The 17,087-nt window shown below is 39.9% G+C and overlaps 3 protein-coding genes and 1 pseudogene across 12 annotated transcripts in view; all 4 read right to left on the reverse strand.

The window, feature by feature from the left end:
- The window catches only part of LOC122928287 (protocadherin gamma-C5-like), a 369,082-nt gene that overhangs the window by 180,360 nt on the left and 171,635 nt on the right, over positions 1 to 17,087 (reverse strand). For 2 of the 10 annotated variants that reach the window (XM_044280982.1, XM_044280974.1), the window contains exon 1: positions 14,456 to 17,050. The exons of the other annotated variants lie outside the window; for them this stretch is intronic. In XM_044280982.1, coding sequence (XP_044136917.1) covers positions 14,456 to 16,897 — 2,442 coding nt within the window. In that variant the 5' untranslated portion in view covers positions 16,898 to 17,050. Of the gene's footprint in view, positions 1 to 14,455; positions 17,051 to 17,087 lie in introns of those variants that run through there. 10 annotated transcript variants of the gene reach the window in all.
- The window catches only part of LOC122928290 (protocadherin gamma-C5-like), a 203,558-nt gene that overhangs the window by 169,367 nt on the left and 17,104 nt on the right, over positions 1 to 17,087 (reverse strand).
- The window catches only part of LOC122926009, a 401,881-nt pseudogene that overhangs the window by 169,366 nt on the left and 215,428 nt on the right, over positions 1 to 17,087 (reverse strand).
- Positions 1 to 17,087, reverse strand: part of LOC122928291 (protocadherin gamma-C5-like) — a 237,847-nt gene that overhangs the window by 169,351 nt on the left and 51,409 nt on the right.

Below are 17,087 nucleotides of genomic sequence, written 5' to 3' on the forward strand. Positions count from 1 at the left end.
TAGAGAAACACAATGCATGTAGTATAAGTAGAGAGCAGTAAAGAACATATAGTAAAGGTAGAAGGTAATACTGTACATGAAATATAGGTACAGTATAGATAATGTAGTAGAAGTATTGCTGGATGATCACTGTATATCACATACAGTATATAAATATAGTAAGCACCATAAGTATGGATTGGGCTCTACTCTGTTAGAGTATTGCACCATGGTATGCTATTCATGCAAAGTGGCATTCTAATACACTTACAGTTAGAAATGCTCCTTACACAAATATTGTAGTGCATTGTAATGCGATGCTCAAATACAATAGTGCATCCCCCAGACAAATGGTGTTTGTTATATTACGCCTGTTTCAAAGGTAGACACAGTATATTATATATATATATATATATATATATATATATATATATATATATATATAATATATATTATATATATACATGCAGAGAGCAGTAAGGTTCATATAGTGAAGGTAAAGAGAACAATGCACATAGTAGGTAGAAAGTCTACAGAAGTAAATGTACTACAGAAAATGACTATATAATACATATAGTTTAGGCAGTTAGCAGGATAGTTATTCAGTAGCTAGGAAGCAGTACAAGCCCTATAGCATAGCCAGATGACTTTGGAGTACATATATTATAGTAAGCGAGCAATTATATAGGCGAGGTGCTAGGAGACAATCAATCATCTGCTCTTCAAGCCAATCTAACATGACAAGGATTAACACTTTTGGTGGCATTATTAATAAACCAAGGTGTTAAGTTATGAAGGCTCAGAAATGGCCAGTAGAAGTATTGTAACCAAGGGTCACTGTAATATGCAGGATCACGGTGTATATACTGTGAATGTACTAAAAGGTACAAATAAAACTTGAAATTATTGGCAATTTGTGGTTTAATATGATGTATCCAATGTTAGGACATTGAGGATTTTTTCCACTAATCTTATAATGCAGACCTGTATCTAGACATAGTCATTTTTAGCATTTGTGTTCTGTAAATCAATGCTGATTACCATTTAAATACAAAAGTCTAAATACGAATGCAATATTTTAGAAAGAAGTGTTGTTAAAAGTTTTCCAATCTAATGGAGTGATAGCATGTCTCTAGAATATGTCACCACTTTCTGATTGTTGAAGGTTGATCCAAAGAATTAAGGGAGTCGTAGAGGAAAGTTATACATCAGAGATTATTACCAAGTATAGTTAACTCTAGGACCAAGATGATGATACAACCACGGCAGAAAGAAATGTTGCTTTTTACAGTTCTGAAAAATCCTATGCAGAAACACGACAAAAATAGTTGAATCACGTATCACCACAATTTTGATGGCAAACATCTATAAAAATTGCTGTCATAACTATTACATACTAAGAGACCATGTGCATATCCAGCATACATCTTCCATGATGCTATCTTCACTTTGCTTCTCATTAAAGATACAAAGAGATGTCAGTTGCAAAACTTAAAAACCTCATCAGTCAGCAAATTAACAGATCCAAATAGTCTGAAGTCCTACAGCAGCACAGTGCGTCTCATGTCTATAGACCATCAATGGAAAAAATGGAGTTTGATTTAAAAAATTTTTATCAATTAATGTATTATGTTTTGTAACCTACAATATAAAATGGAGTCTGGAAACTAACTGGCAGCTGTGAGTAACTACTCCATTTTTTAGCTAAAACTACTCATACATAAAACATGATGTGTTTGTTATCAACTGAGATTTTAAAAACATTTAATAGTATTACAAAAGCAGATACATACACTGACTACTAAAACAGTGTCCCTAAGGCCTCTTTCACACTTGCGTTGTCCGGATCCGGCGTGTACTCCACTTGCCGGAATTACACGCCGGATCCGGAAAAACGCAAGTGAACTGAAAGCATTTGAAGACGGATCCGTCTTCAAAATGCTTTCAGTGTTACTATGGCAGCCAGGACGCTATTAAAGTCCTGGTTGCCATAGTAGTAGTGGGGAGCAGTATACTTACAGTCCGTGCGGCTCCCGGGGCGCTCCAGAATGACGTCAGAGCTCCCCATGCACATGGATGACGTGCCATGCAATCACGCGATCCATGCGCTTGGGGCATCCTGACGTCACTCTGGAGCGCCCCGGGAGCCGCACGGACGGTAAGTATGCTGCTCCCCCGCTCCCCACTACACTTTACCATGGCTGCCATGACTTTAGCATCCCGTCAGCCATGGTAACCATTCAGAAAAAGCTAAATGTCGGATCCGGCAATATGCCGAAACAACGTTTAGCTTAAGGCCGGATCCGGATCAATGCCTTTCAATGGGCATTAATTCCGGATCCGGCCTTGCGGCAAGTCTTCAGGATTTTTGGCCGGAGCAAAAAGCGCAGCATGCTGCAGTATTTTCTCTGGCCAAAAAACGTTCCGGTCCGGAACTGAAGACATCCTGATGCATCCTGAACGGATTTCTCTCCATTCAGAATGCATTAGGATAAAACTGATCAGGATTCTTCTGGCATAGAGCCCCGACGACGGAACTTTATGCCGGAAGAAATAAATGCAGGTGTGAAAGAGCCCTAAGAATGCTATAAACACAACCAATATTAAAAAAATATATTCTCTGTATATCTTAAAAAATAACTCTGCAATACAAAAAAACACCAAAATAAAAATCACATACATGCTAAAACTTTACACAAAAAGAGATAACTAGATAAAACTTCCACTTACATTCTTGGGGTCATTTGAGCAACTCCTCTCTGCAGAACCATCATTAACCAAATCCTTTACATTTGGAAAATCCAGAGGATTCATAAAACTAAAATCTTGATGTCCTGAGGGTGTAGGTAAATGAGTTTGGTAACTCTGCCCCTGGGATCCTGGAACCATCCTGACCTCCATGTATTTTAAGGTCCCATCTGTGTTCAGGTACAGAGCTGGCTGATACTGATCTGTGTAGGCCTTGGATTGGGATCCACCAAGGAAACAGCAACCACTGTTATAATTATCAGTGTCATTCCTCAGACATCTCACCAATAATATCATGAAAGTAACCAGTGAGACTAAGCTGATGGCCACTAGAGAAATTATTAAATACAGAGTCATATCTGATGGGGGTTTGGAATTTGTCAGGAGGTCCCCAGATTTTGGTGTTTCCACTATAATCTCATCTACTATAGTGACAAGTACAGTCACTGTGGTGGATAATGGAGGATTCCCCTGATCACTGATAGAAATGACAAGTTGTTGCTCAATGTTCTCGATATCATGTACTCCTCTTACAGTTCTGACCTCTCCTGTGTGTTTAGATACTTGAAACCATGAATAACGAAAGGGGTCAATAAGAGTAAACACCAACCAGGCATTGTGACCAGAATCCAGATCCACTGCAGACAGTTTTGTCACCAGAAATCCAGCACTTGTAGACTTTGGGACCCTCTCTTGGACAATGAGATCTTCAGAGTGCTCTGGATACAACAGAGATGGGGGATTGTCATTTGTATCCAGAATAAAGACAAAGACAGGAACAGTAGAGGATAACTGTGGAGATCCTGAGTCTTCTACCTTTATGGTGATTTGTAAAACCTGGATCTGCTCATAGTCAAAGGAACGCTGAGCATATATATTCCCATCAGTAGAATGAATGTAGACAAAGGAAGATACAGAGGAACCATCAATCTGACTCTCCACTATGGAGTACACCAGATCAGAGTTCACCCCCTCATCTAGGTCAGTAGCAGATACTGTACATAGAAGAGACCCAGGGTCACTGTTCTCATTAATGAAAGCATTATAGGTGGATTGTGTGAAGACTGGAGCATTATCATTAATATCTGACACACTGAGGGAGATGCTTATTTTACTGTATAGCGGAGGAGACCCTAAATCAGAGGCTGTCAGCTCTATAGTGTATTGGGAGGTTTCCTCTCGATCCAGATTTGCATCTGTGACTAATGCATAACGGTTCTGGTTGGATCTTATTTTAAAAGGCACATTTGGTGATAAGTTCAATTTTATTTCTCCATTTTTCCCAGAATCTTTGTCTCCTACATTAATAAATCCCACAATATCCCCAGATGGTGCATTTTCTGGAACATCATTAACTACTGAAGTAAATATAATTTCAGGGTGATTGTCATTCATATCTTCTATTTCCACATGAACTATGCAGTTTCCCTGCAACTTGGGAAATCCTTTGTCTGTGGCCTTAATAAATAATTCATAAAAATTCTGTTCTTCAAAATCCAGAATTCCTTTAGTATAGATCTCCCCATTTTGAACATTTAGCAGAAATATTTCCCTAGCAGATTTAGATGTGTGGTCATCAAAGAAAAACTGAACTTCACCGTTTGCTCCAGCATCCTGATCTGTGGCATTTAATGTTAATATGACAGTTTTCAATGGCAGATTTTCCCTGATATTGACTTTATAAATCGACTGATTAAAGACTGGAGGATTATCATTAATATCTAATACAACTATTGTTATCCTGCAGGTCCCTGATCTGGCTGGTTCTCCTCCATCAATAGCTGTGAGAACAAGGTCATGTTCTTTCTTTTCTTCTCTATCTAAAACCTTTTCTAGTATGAGCTGAGGTATTAGTGTTCCGTCCTTACGACTCTTCACAGACAGTGAGAAATAAGGATTTGTATTCAATGTATACTGACTGACACCATTAACACCAACATCTAAATCCTCTGCAATGTCTAAAGCAAATTGAACACCAGGACTTGCTAATAATTCTGTGATCTCTATAATGCGATCATCAGATGAGAATGTGGGAGAATTATCATTATTATCCAGAATCTCTATTTCTAGACTGAAAAGCTCCACAGGATTCTCAGACACAACCTCTACCTGCAGTAGACAGCGGGGACTGGATCCACACAGGCTCTCCCTATCAATCCTGTCCTTCACAGCCAACCCTCCATTTACCTGATTTACACTGAAATATTTTTGGTATTTTTCAGATCTCAGATGTATCCTGCGCTGAGAGATCTCTGAACGTTTTATCCCCAGATCCTGAGCTACATTTCCCACCAATGTCCCTAGATCAGACTCCTCAACAATAGAATAACGAAGCTGCCCAGAGACCCAGCCCCAGCTACACAGGAGAAAGGAGCAGACTACTTGCCATTTCCAGCACTGACAAAAGCCTCTGATGTCCATATCTTAAATGATTGTCTTGATATTTGATGTCATGTAGATTATGTGTAATCCAAGCTGCATGAGGAATATGCAGTTTCACCAAGGAAAAAAAAAATCATGAAATCCAAGGAAATATAGCATCCACACAGCACTGATCAGGGCAGCAGCTCTTCTTTGTGTGAGAGAAACGATGGGAGGGTAAATCACTGAGCCAGGGGGAGGAGAGCGCAAAGCTGATATGAGCCAATTCTCTAGTATTGCGTAAATAAAGCAGTGGATGACAAGTCTACCATCTGCTGGACAACAGTGAGAATGCAGCAAAACATTTACAACTGTAGGTTATATTGAATTACTATACAAAATTTTATAAAACAATATATGCTAAGAAAACATACAAATACATACATACGTACACATAGCAAAGTAAAAGTATAATATTTTTTACAACTATTAACATCTTTCCTTATTTATGAATTTACAGTTTTTTTATACCGTAGTTCATTTGATGTATCCTATATTGGTGTTAAGGACACAAGGTTTTTTCTTTTTATATCCACATGTTGTTAGAACCATAACTTTTGTATCAACTTATGACTAGTGTTGATCGAGCATGCTCAGCACATGGCAAGCCTCCTCCTCGCACGTTTGTAGGCTGCTGCGTAGCCAATAAACATGCAGGTAAGTTCTGCCTTTCACTGTAAGGCCGTAGCCATGTTGGTTACTGGCATTACAGTGATTGGCTGGCCAGAACGCGTCATCGGTTGCTATATAGCACCCGATAACACGTGTTCCGCTCAGTGTTAGTCAGGGAGAGCTGTTCTGAAGAAGGGAAAGATAGTGTAGGGAGCAAATAATTTGAAAAACTTGTCAGAGACCCAAAAGTCTTTTAAATAACTATTGTTGTGTGTGGCAGCAGCTATATATATTTTTAGCGCAACCTGCGCTAAATTGCTAAAACTTTACAGACCCAAAAGTCTTTTTAAGGACTATTGTGTGTGGCAGCAGCAATATATATTTTTAGCACAACCTGCGCTAAATTGCTAAAACTTTACAGACCCAAAAGTCTTTTTAAGGACTATTGTTGCGTGTGGCAGCAGCAATATATATTTTTAGCACAACCTGCGCTAAATTGCTAAAACTTTACAGACCCAAAAGTCTTTTTAAGGACTATTGTGTTTGGCAGCAATATCTATTGTTAGCGCATCCTGCGCTAAATAGCATGCAATAGTTAGGCTGCTGCAGACAGCGGCATTATCTGTGCTACATCTCCTGTGTAACGTGTGCGCATCCCAAAAATATCTGTGACATCCCATGTACTTTTTCCGTAGACGATGTCTGCTGCGGACAGTGACATTAGTTGCACTACATTTCCTGTGTAACGTGTGCACATCCAAAAAATATCAGTGACATCCAGTGTACTTTTTACGTAGACAGTGTCCGCTGCGGACAGTGTTATTACCTGGGGTCCATCTCCTGTGTAATGTTTTCACATCACCAAAGACCTTTGACATTCCCTGTAATTTTTACTTAGCCGCTGGTGACATCAGCGACATTATCTGCGGTATTTCTCCTGTGTAACGTTTCCATATCCCAAATACCTTTGACATTTCCTGTAATTTTATATTCGCCGCTGCTGACAACAGAGACATTATCTGCGGAATATCTCCTGTGTGACATTTCCATATCCCAAATACCGTTTTTTCTATTTTATGTGACGTTTCCACATGCCAAATACCTGTGACATTCCCTATAATTTTTTATTAGCTGCTGTTGACAGCATTGACATCATCTGTGATATATATCTCCTGTGTGACATTTCCACATCCCAAATACCCTATAATTTTTTATTAGCTGCTGCTGACATCAGCAAAATTATCTGCAGTATTTCTCCTGTGTAATGTTTCCACATCCCAAATACCTGTGACATTGCCTGTAATTTTTTATTAACCGCTGCTGACATCAGCGACGTTATCTGCGGTATATCTCCTGTGTGACATTTCCATATCCCAAATACCTTTTTTTATTTTTTTACGCAGACACTTACAAATCCTACACTACTGTACATGTGACATACTTTCAAGCATATATAACATTTAATATGAAGAAGGCGAGCAGTAAGGGACAGGGAAGTGCCCGTGATGCTGATGGTGCACGCAGAGGCTGTGACCCTGGGCGCAGTGAAACTGTGCCTGGTGCCAGAGCACAAGAAAAACAATCATCCATGATACCTAGCTTCCCCAATTTGCAGGACAACGCTTTTGAAGTCAGACCAGTGCGAGCAGATGGTCAGTTGGATTTCAGTAGATAATGCTTCCAGTCAGTTAAGCACCACCCTGTCTTCCATCAAGTCCAGTCTCAGTAGCCAAGAGTCTGGTCAACACATCACCCTGATCCTCCTTCCTTCCACCATGGTGAGTCTTGCCAAACAAGTGATCCCGCACTCGGATATTCAAAGGAGCTCTTTTCAGCATTATTTCTTCATTTGGGCCTCTCCATAAGCCCACTTGTTGAGAAAAATTAGATCTTGTGCCCTGATTCCCAAACTCTTGAGCATCCACAGTCACAAGAAGATGACGGTGGGGAACGGCAATTAGTTTTTCACGAGGTGGATGACGATGATGAGACACAGTTGCCAATAAGTCAAAGGCAATTAGTGTCTCAAGAGGTTGATGATGAGGATGAGACACAGTTGTCAATAACTAAGGTTGTTGTTAGGTCAACAAGTCAGGTGGATGAGCAGAGTGAGGAAGTGGAAGAGGAGGTGGTGGACGATGAAGTCACTGACCCAACCTTGGAAGGTGGCAAGCCGTGTGAGAACAGCAGTACAAAGGGAGAGGGATCCGCAGCACTGCAACAGGCTGGAAGAGGCAGTGGGGTGGCAAAAGGAAGAAGGCGGGCCACACCAAACAGGCCCGCAACTGTTCCCTGGAGCACACCCTTGCAGAAATCTCCCTTGCCAAAGGGTAGGCGTTCCGTAGTCTGGCGCTTTTTTGAGGAAAGTGCAAAATTGTAACTTGCAATCTGTGCCATACAAAAATGAGCAGGGGCATGAACACTAGCAACCTCACCACCACCACCATGATCCACCACATGGCATCAAAGCACCATAATAGGTGAGCCAAACGCCTTGGTCCACAATCTGTGTCTGCGGGTAACACCACTGCCTCCTCTTCCCGTGTGTTACATGCTGACCAATCCCCTGTCAAAGGCGCAGGCCCGGATGCCTCCCGTCCTGCACCTGGACCTTCGCAAACACCATCAGCGACCACATCCACTTTAGTTTCCCAGCGCAGCATACAAATGTCCCTACCCCAGGAATTTGAACGCAAGCGCAAATACCCAGCCACCTACCCACACGCCATAGCACTAAATGCGCACTTTTCCAAATTACTGGCCCTGGAAATGTTGCCATTTAGGCTTATGGACACCGAGGCATTCCGTAGCCTGATGTCGGCGGCCATCCCTCTTTACGCAGTCCCCAGCCGCCACTATTTTTCACGGTGTGCCATGCCCGCCTTACACCAGCATGTGTCCCATTACATCACCCGTGCCCTGACCAACGCAGTTACTGGGAAGATCCACTTAACCACTGAAACATGGACAAGTGCTTACTGCCAGGGACGCTATATTTCCCTGACGGCACACCGGGTGAACGCTGTGGAGTCCGGGAGCTAGTAGTACCCTGGGATGGCACAGGTGCTACCGACACCAAGAATTTCAGGCCCTAAGTCATCGAAAGTTTCCAGTGATCTGTCAACGCTGCAGCAGCACTTACAATTGCAAGCTCAAAGACTGTTATGCAACGTGGGCACGTGCTGGAATTTGACGTTCTACATGTTGGCCAGGCTTTGTGAGCAGCAGAGGGCAGTAGTGGAGTAGTCAGCTTCCACTCTTCACAGGCGAGGTGTGGGCATTGATGCCTGACCTCTGTGAGCTTTTAAGAAACTTTAAGGAATCAACACAGATGGTGAGCGGCAATAACGCTATTATCAGCATCACCATCCCACTTCTGTGCCTTCTCAAACGCTCGCTGCTCACAATTAAGGCCAACGCTTTGCATGTGGAAGAGGTGGAAATTGAGGAAGATATTACACAGGGTGATAGCCAGACCACCCTCAGTTTGTCTTCTCAGTGTAATTTGGATGATGAGGAGGAGGAAGAGCAGGAGACGGTTGCCTCCGCTACAGAGGATAGTACCCATGGAAGTTTAATTCTATCTGTTCAGCATGGATAGGCTGAAGAGGAGGAAGAGGATGAGGATATTGAGAGTCATCCTCTTGATGACGACAGCGAAGTCTTGCCTGTTAGTTCTCTGGCACACATGGCTGACTTCATGTTAGGCTGCCTTTCCCGTAACCCACGCGTTTTATGTATTTTGGACAACACCGATTACTGAAACAACACAGAAAAAGCTCCAGTACATTGCCTCAATTGTTAACCTCCACGAGTCCTATGTGTGAAGTAGGCTCAATTTACAGTATCGATATATATAGATGCAGGACCGTGCGATTTTGACAGTAAGGTAACTTCTTCAAACAGAATCCTTCAATTCTTCAAAAGCAGGCAAACCACCAGGTTTAAATTACCTTTCTCCCACCCTTGTTCCTGCGAGACATCAGAAACCGCACATAGTGAAGTATTGCAGGTAACTTCAACACGCAGTATCCATTACTATACTCACAAGCGCAGGTGGGATATAGGCATTTCACAGAAATATACAGTCTTGTAATTCCTCCGTATTTCCTATTTACTTCTGCTTCCTATAAGGCATTAGGAATTGCTCCCATAATTAAGCACCGTCATCCAAATCAGTATAAAAGTATTTATTATACTCACATGTAGTGATGTCGCGAACATAAAATTTTCCGTTTGCGAACGGCAAACGCGAATTTCCACAAATGTTCGCGAACGTGCGAACCGGGCAAACCGCAATAGACATCAATAGGAAGGCGAATTTGAAAACCCACAGGTACTCTTTGTGGCCACAATAGTGATGGAAAAGTTGTTTCAAGGGGACTAACACCTGGACTGTGGCATGCAGGATGGGGATCCATGGCAAAACACCCATGGAAAATTACGTAGTTGACGCAGAGTGTGGTAAGTTGAAATCGAAATGCGATTTATAGAACATGAATTAATTGCGATTTCAACTTTCTCAAATCCGACAGTACATTCTAGCATGGAGTCATTCCTATGGTGATGGGGACGCTCCATGAGCATGCAAGTCAGCAGAAGTTCTGTTGAAATCGCAATGCGACTTATAGAACTTGAATTAATCGCATTGCGATTTCAACTTAGAGCTTCTGCCGACTTCCGTGCTCATGGAGCGTCCCCATCACCATAGGAACGGCTCCATGCTAGAATGTACTGTCAGGTTTGAGAAAGTTGTAATCGCAATGCGATTAATGCAGGTTATATTGATCGCATTGCGAATTCAACTTAGAGCTGCTGGGTTCCTAATGGTTGTATTGCTAGAATATAACGAAGATTGAGAATATAGTGCTATATTTGTTATATTCGTCAATTCTAGCAATACAACCAGTAGGAACTTAGCTCTAAGTTGAATTTGCAATGCGATTAATATAACCTGCATTAATCGCATTGCGATTACAACTTAGATCTGAGTTCCTAATGGTTGTATTGCTAGAATTGACAACGAATATATTATATACGAATATAAGCACTATATTCTCAATCTTCGTTATATTCTATCAATATAACCATTAGGAACCCTGCTGTAAGTTGTAACCTGCTGTAAGTTGTAACCTGCATTAATCGCATTGCGATTACAACTTTGTGACACTGCAGCTTCAGAATTAATCTAAGATGGATGCTGTCCTTGCTTTTTGATAGGCGGTGGGAGGGTCTGGGAGGGAGGGTATGCTGATTGGCTGGAATGTGTCTGCTGCCTGTGAGGTACAGGGTCAAAGTTTGCTCAATGATGACGTATAGGAGGCGGACCGAACATCGCATATGTTCGCCCGCAGCGGCGAACGCGAACAAGCTATGTTCGCCAGGAACTATTCGCCGGTGAATAGTTCGGGACATCTCTACTCACATGCGGTAATAAAAATCTATGCAGTTTAAAACAGATCACAGCTCAATGCTCCTGCCCGACCCGGGTTTCGCTCCTGATGAAGCTTCCAAATCATCAGTGATGACGTCACTGTGCGTGATCATGTGGTGACGTCATGATGTCACTGCATGCAGCCTGCTTAATCACGTGGTGATATCTTTACTCTCGCCACAGGTTCTTAAAAATAATATTGTACTAATATTGTATTTGTATTTTGTGTGCACCATATTCCAAGAACCATAACATTAGTATTTTTCCATGTATTTAACTGTGTGAGGGTTTGCTTTTGAGGGACAGGCTATAGTTTGTCTTGGTACTATTTTGGGGTACATTTATTTATTACTTTTTATGCCTTTATATTTCATTATTTGTGAGGTGAAATGAACAAAGAACAGCTATTGTGTGAGTGATTTTTTTATTTAAATTTTTTAGGATCGTTCACTGTGCAGTATAAATAATATGCTAAGTGTATTATTTTTGTTTAAACTATCATTACCAAATTCATATGTGTTTTATTACTTTTCATGATTTTTATATTTATATAGTATTTTTATGTTTTATTACTTTTACGCCATATTATCAAAATCAGTTTTTTTTTATTATTCATATTTTGTGTTGCCATGTTCTAGGAACCATAACTTATTTGAGGTGTACATATGAGCGTTTGATCACTATTTATTCTATTTTTGGTAGGTAAGGTGGCCAAACAATAACCATTCTGCCATTATTATTTTTTTAGAAAGCTATATATAGCTTTCTTTTTAGCAGTCTTTGTTTTCATGGGTATAATTTTGGGTACATGATACATTTTGATGAGATATTTTATACTAGTTTTGGGGGAAGTTAGATAACCAAAAACAGCACTTTTGGAACAGTGTTTATTTCTTTTTCTTTTTTAACAGCATTCACAGTTCAAGATACCTAATAATATAATTTTGTAAACTGGGTTGTGCATTCAATTTAATTATTTTCATTAATTGGAAAAGGGAAAACAGGGCAACTTTTTCATTTTTTTAAAATATTTTTTAACGTTACTAAAAAGCTTACTTTAATCTGCTGTTAAAAACGAATACTTATGTATTGTTATGCCTTTTACGTGTCATATCTACACTAACAGTTCTCCAAATTAGACCCTGCTTCCAGCACCACCATCAGGACCCTGCAATTACCATTAAACAACCATGATGGTCCTGAGCCTACACCATTACTGTCTCTTAAATGCATGGCATGATGTGCACATTACCATATCTTCCTCCCTGTGGTGCTTGCAGCAGAACTCCACACATACCTCTTTTTCTCAATATCTGTGCAATGTATCAAATAGAGGGAGACGATAAAAAGACATAAGCGCTGCTACTCTGTTAAAATGTAGTAATGCTAGAATCATCAGGTGCCTTCTCATTTATATTGTAACAGACCCCATGCATATGCTGAATTTTATCAGCCGGTTCTAGACTGAAAAGTTTTTCTGTCTCCTTTAAGTGGCCACGGATTATTTCCAAGTAGATAAAATAGGGCTAAAGCCCAAGGCTCATTCATTTTGCAAAAATATAGGAGGCATTAAATGGTCAATATTGGAAAAATCGACTATGTGAAAGTACTCTAAAAAAGCTTAATAAAATTGAAAAGGTATATATGCCATCAAACTCCTTTAGGATGTTAAAAAATATAATTATATATAAGATGAATGCTATATTAACCCCTTCGCTACCAGCACTGTACATATAAAGCGCTGGAGCAATGAGCAAACAAGGAGCCCGCTCATGCGTGAAGTGGGCATCATGGCCAGTGATTCTCTGCTGTTTCAAACTGCAGAGACCTGTGGCTAAACACCGTAACTGGCAACAATGCCGATAGCATTCGTTACAGCCTTCAGATGCCGTGATCAACATTTTTTATTTTGTAGGCATAAATATGAGCTTCAAAACCATAAAAAAGTTTAAAAAAAGTTTAAAAATATATAAAAAATGACACAAAAAATTTAAAAGTTTATATCACCTCCCTTTCCGTAGAATAAAAAAATAAATCCATAAATAATAAAAATATAAACATCATGGGTATCAACGTGACAGAATATTTTTTTTTTAATATGGCAAATGGCATAACAGGGAAAAAGGGTCAAAATGGCCAATTTGCCATTTTTTCTGCGCTTCTCTTACCCCAAAAAATGTAAAAAAAAAAGGTAATCAAAAAGTCACACATACTACAAAAAGGTATCAATACAAACTACAGATTGTCCCACAAAAATTGAGCCTCACAAAGGTCAGTAGATATAACTATAAAAAGTTATGGCGGTCAGAATATAGTGATATAAACAAATATTTTCTCAAAGTTTAAATTTTCATGAAGCAAATAGATACCTACATAAAAGATATTTCATCACTAAATCCCAACCGACCAAATCAATAAAATGTTGCTATTATATAATATTCATATGCAGTATAACATAAAGATCTAAATTCACAATAAATGCCTTAAAGGTGGAACAGTATCATTAAAGTTGCACAGCAGAAATACATTTACAGAAATACATAAACTGAAATGTAATATAATGCCGATTATATTATCAGACCCCATCTCTTATTTTCACAATTCCAAGCATAAATAATATTATAGCATGCAAGGGGCATAACTGTATGGACTGTAGGATTACAAAGGTGGTAATCCTTATCTGGGCCATAGGTGAGCTACAGTAAATCATCCTTCAATATTTGTGTTTTCTGATCTCATACAAAGTAAATGAGTTTTATGCTGCACAAAAAAAATAGGCACACTACGTTAATGGCAAAGAGCACCATGGAGGACAAGACAGGGAATGCTACATATGTAACAGTAGTCTCTGGAAACTGAAGCTCAAAGGCCACTCTACTTAGCAAGAAAACACTGGCAATCTAAATGACAGATGGCACAGGAGCTTAAAGTTCTGCCAATGAAGGTTATAGATAACAGAATGTGACTTCAAATTTTATGTTGCATGCTGTCTAAATGAAAAGGCCATAAATAATTATATACCATTTTTAGTAGTGACATGATCCTATATGGCAGCAAGGGCAGTGGCAACGTAAAGTAGGACCTCGGTTGTAACTATTTGCTTTGTGCCACAATAGTTATATGTAAATCAAGGTTAACTAAAAAAAAGAATTTAACAACATACTATAACAATATTTCAAAGTTGTAAAAAAACTTTTAACAATCAGAAAATGCCTTTAAACTAGTCAATATGTATATCAGACTATATGTTTTATGACTTACATTGTTTGGATCATTCAGTAAATTTCCTTCAGATGAGTCTTCTTCAGATACATCCTTTAAATGAGGAAAATGTAATGGCTGAACAATACTGAAATCCTGTTGTTCTAGGGCTGGAGGTAGATGAGTTTGGTAACTCTGCACCTGGGATCCTGGAGGAACCATCCTGACCTCCATGTATTTTAAGGTCCCATCTGTGTTCAGGTACAAGGCTGGCTGATACTGATCTTTGTAGGGTTTGGTTTGGAATCCACCGAGAACACAACAACTACTGCTATAATCATAAGTGTCCTTCCTCAGACATCTCACCAATAATATCATGAAGGTAACCAGTGAGACTAAGCTGATGGCCACTAGGGAAATGATTAAATAAAGCGTCATATCTGAGAGGGGTTTGGAATTTGTCAGGAAGTCGCCAGATTTTGGTCTTTCCACTACAACCTCATCTGCTATAGTAACAAGTACAGTCACAGTGGTGGATAATGGAGGGTTTCCCTGATCACTGATAGAAATGACAAGTTGTTGCTCACTGTTCTCAGTTTCCTGTAAACCTCTTACAGTTCTCACCTCTCCTGTGTGTTTAGACACTTGAAACCATAAATAATTGACAGGGTCAATAGGAGCAAACACCAACCAGGCATTGTGACCACAGTCCAGATCCACTGCAGACAGTTTTGTCACCAAATATCCAGCGCTTGCAGACTTTGGGATCCTCTCATGAACAATGAGGCCTTCAGAGTGCTCTGGATACAGTAGAGCTGGAGCATTGTCATTTGTATCCAGAATAAAGATAAAGATGGGAACAGTGGAAGATAATTGTGGAGATCCTGAGTCTTCTACCTTTATGGTGATTTGTAAAACCTGGATCTGCTCATAGTCAAAGGAACGCTGAGCATATATGTTCCCATCAGTAGAATGAATGTAGACAAAGGAGGATACAGAGGAACCATCAATCTGACTCTCCACTATAGAGTACACCAAATCAGAATTAACCCCCTCATCTCGGTCAGTAGCAGATACTGTACATAGAAGAATCCCAGGGTCGCTGTTCTCATTAATGAAAGCATTATAGGTGGATTGTGTGAAGACTGGAACATTATCATTAATATCTGACACACTGAGGGTGATGCTTATTTTACTGTATAGTGGAGGAGACCCTAAATCAGAGGCTATCAGCTCTATAGTGTATTGGGAGGTTTCCTCTCTGTCCAGATTCCCATCTGTCACCAATGCATAACGGTTCTGGTTGGATCCTATTTTAAAAGGCACATTTGGTGATATGTTCAGTCGTATTTCCCCATTCTTTCCAGAATCATCATCCTTTACATTTACAAACCCAACAACTGTTCCTAATGGAGCATTTTCTGGGATATTATTAGTCACTGTAGAAAACGTAATTTCAGGAGGATTATCATTAACATCTTCTACCTCCACATGAACTATGCAGTTACCCTCTAATATGGGAGATCCTTTGTCCTCTGCCTTAACAGATAATTCATAAAAATTTAACTCTTCAAAATCCACTAGTCCATTAATGTAAATATCACCATTTTGCTTATTCAAAGCAAATAATCTTTTGGCAGATTCATATGTGTGGTCATCAAAGGAAAACTGAATCTCCCCATTTGCTCCATCATCCTGATCTGTGGCATTCAATGTTAATATAACAGTTTTTAATGGCAGATTTTCCCTGATACTGACTTTATAAACCGACTGATTAAAGACTGGAGGATTATCATTAATATCTAATACAACTATTGTTATCCTGCAGGTCCCTGACCTGGCCGGTTCTCCTCCATCAATAGCTGTGAGAATCAGACAATGTTCTTGTTTTTCTTCTCTATCTAAAACCTTTTCTAGTATGAGCTGGGGGATAAGCGTTCCATCTTTATGTATCTTCACAGACAGTGAGAAATAAGGATTTGTATTTAATGTATACTGACTGACACCATTCACACCAACATCTAAATCCTGTGCAATTTCTAAGGCAAATCGAGCACCAGGACTTGCTAATAATTCTGTAATCTTAATAATGCGATCATCAGATGAGAATGTGGGAGAATTATCATTAATATCCAGAATCTCTATTTCCAGACTGAAAAGCTCCACAGGATTCTCAGCCACAACCTCTAACTGCAGTAAACAGCGGGGACTGGATCCACACAGGCTCTCCCTATCAATCCTATCCTTCACAGCCAACCCTCCATTTGCCTGATTTACATTGAAATATTTTTTGTATTTTTCAGATCTCAGATGTATCCTGCGCTGAGAGATCTCTGCACGTTTTATCCCCAGATTCTGAGCTACATTCCCCGCCAATGTCCCTGGATCAGACTCCTCAACAACAGAATAATGAAGCTGCCCAGAGACCCAGCCCCAGCTACACAGGAGAAAGGAGCAGACTACTTGCCATTTCCAGCACTGACAAAAGCCTCTGATGTCCATATCTTAAATAATTGTCTTGATAGTTGATGTCATGTAGATCCTGTGCAATCCAAGCTGCATGAGGTATATGAATTTATCTCTCCATGCTCCAGAAAAATGCAATCCATTTCAGGAAAATAATCATCCACAGTGCTCTCCTTAGAGCAGCAGCTATCCTTTGTGTGAGAGCAACGATGGGAGGGTGAATCAC

This window comes from Bufo gargarizans, chromosome 2, assembly GCF_014858855.1.
Source record: "Bufo gargarizans isolate SCDJY-AF-19 chromosome 2, ASM1485885v1, whole genome shotgun sequence".
NCBI lineage: Eukaryota > Metazoa > Chordata > Amphibia > Anura > Bufonidae > Bufo > Bufo gargarizans.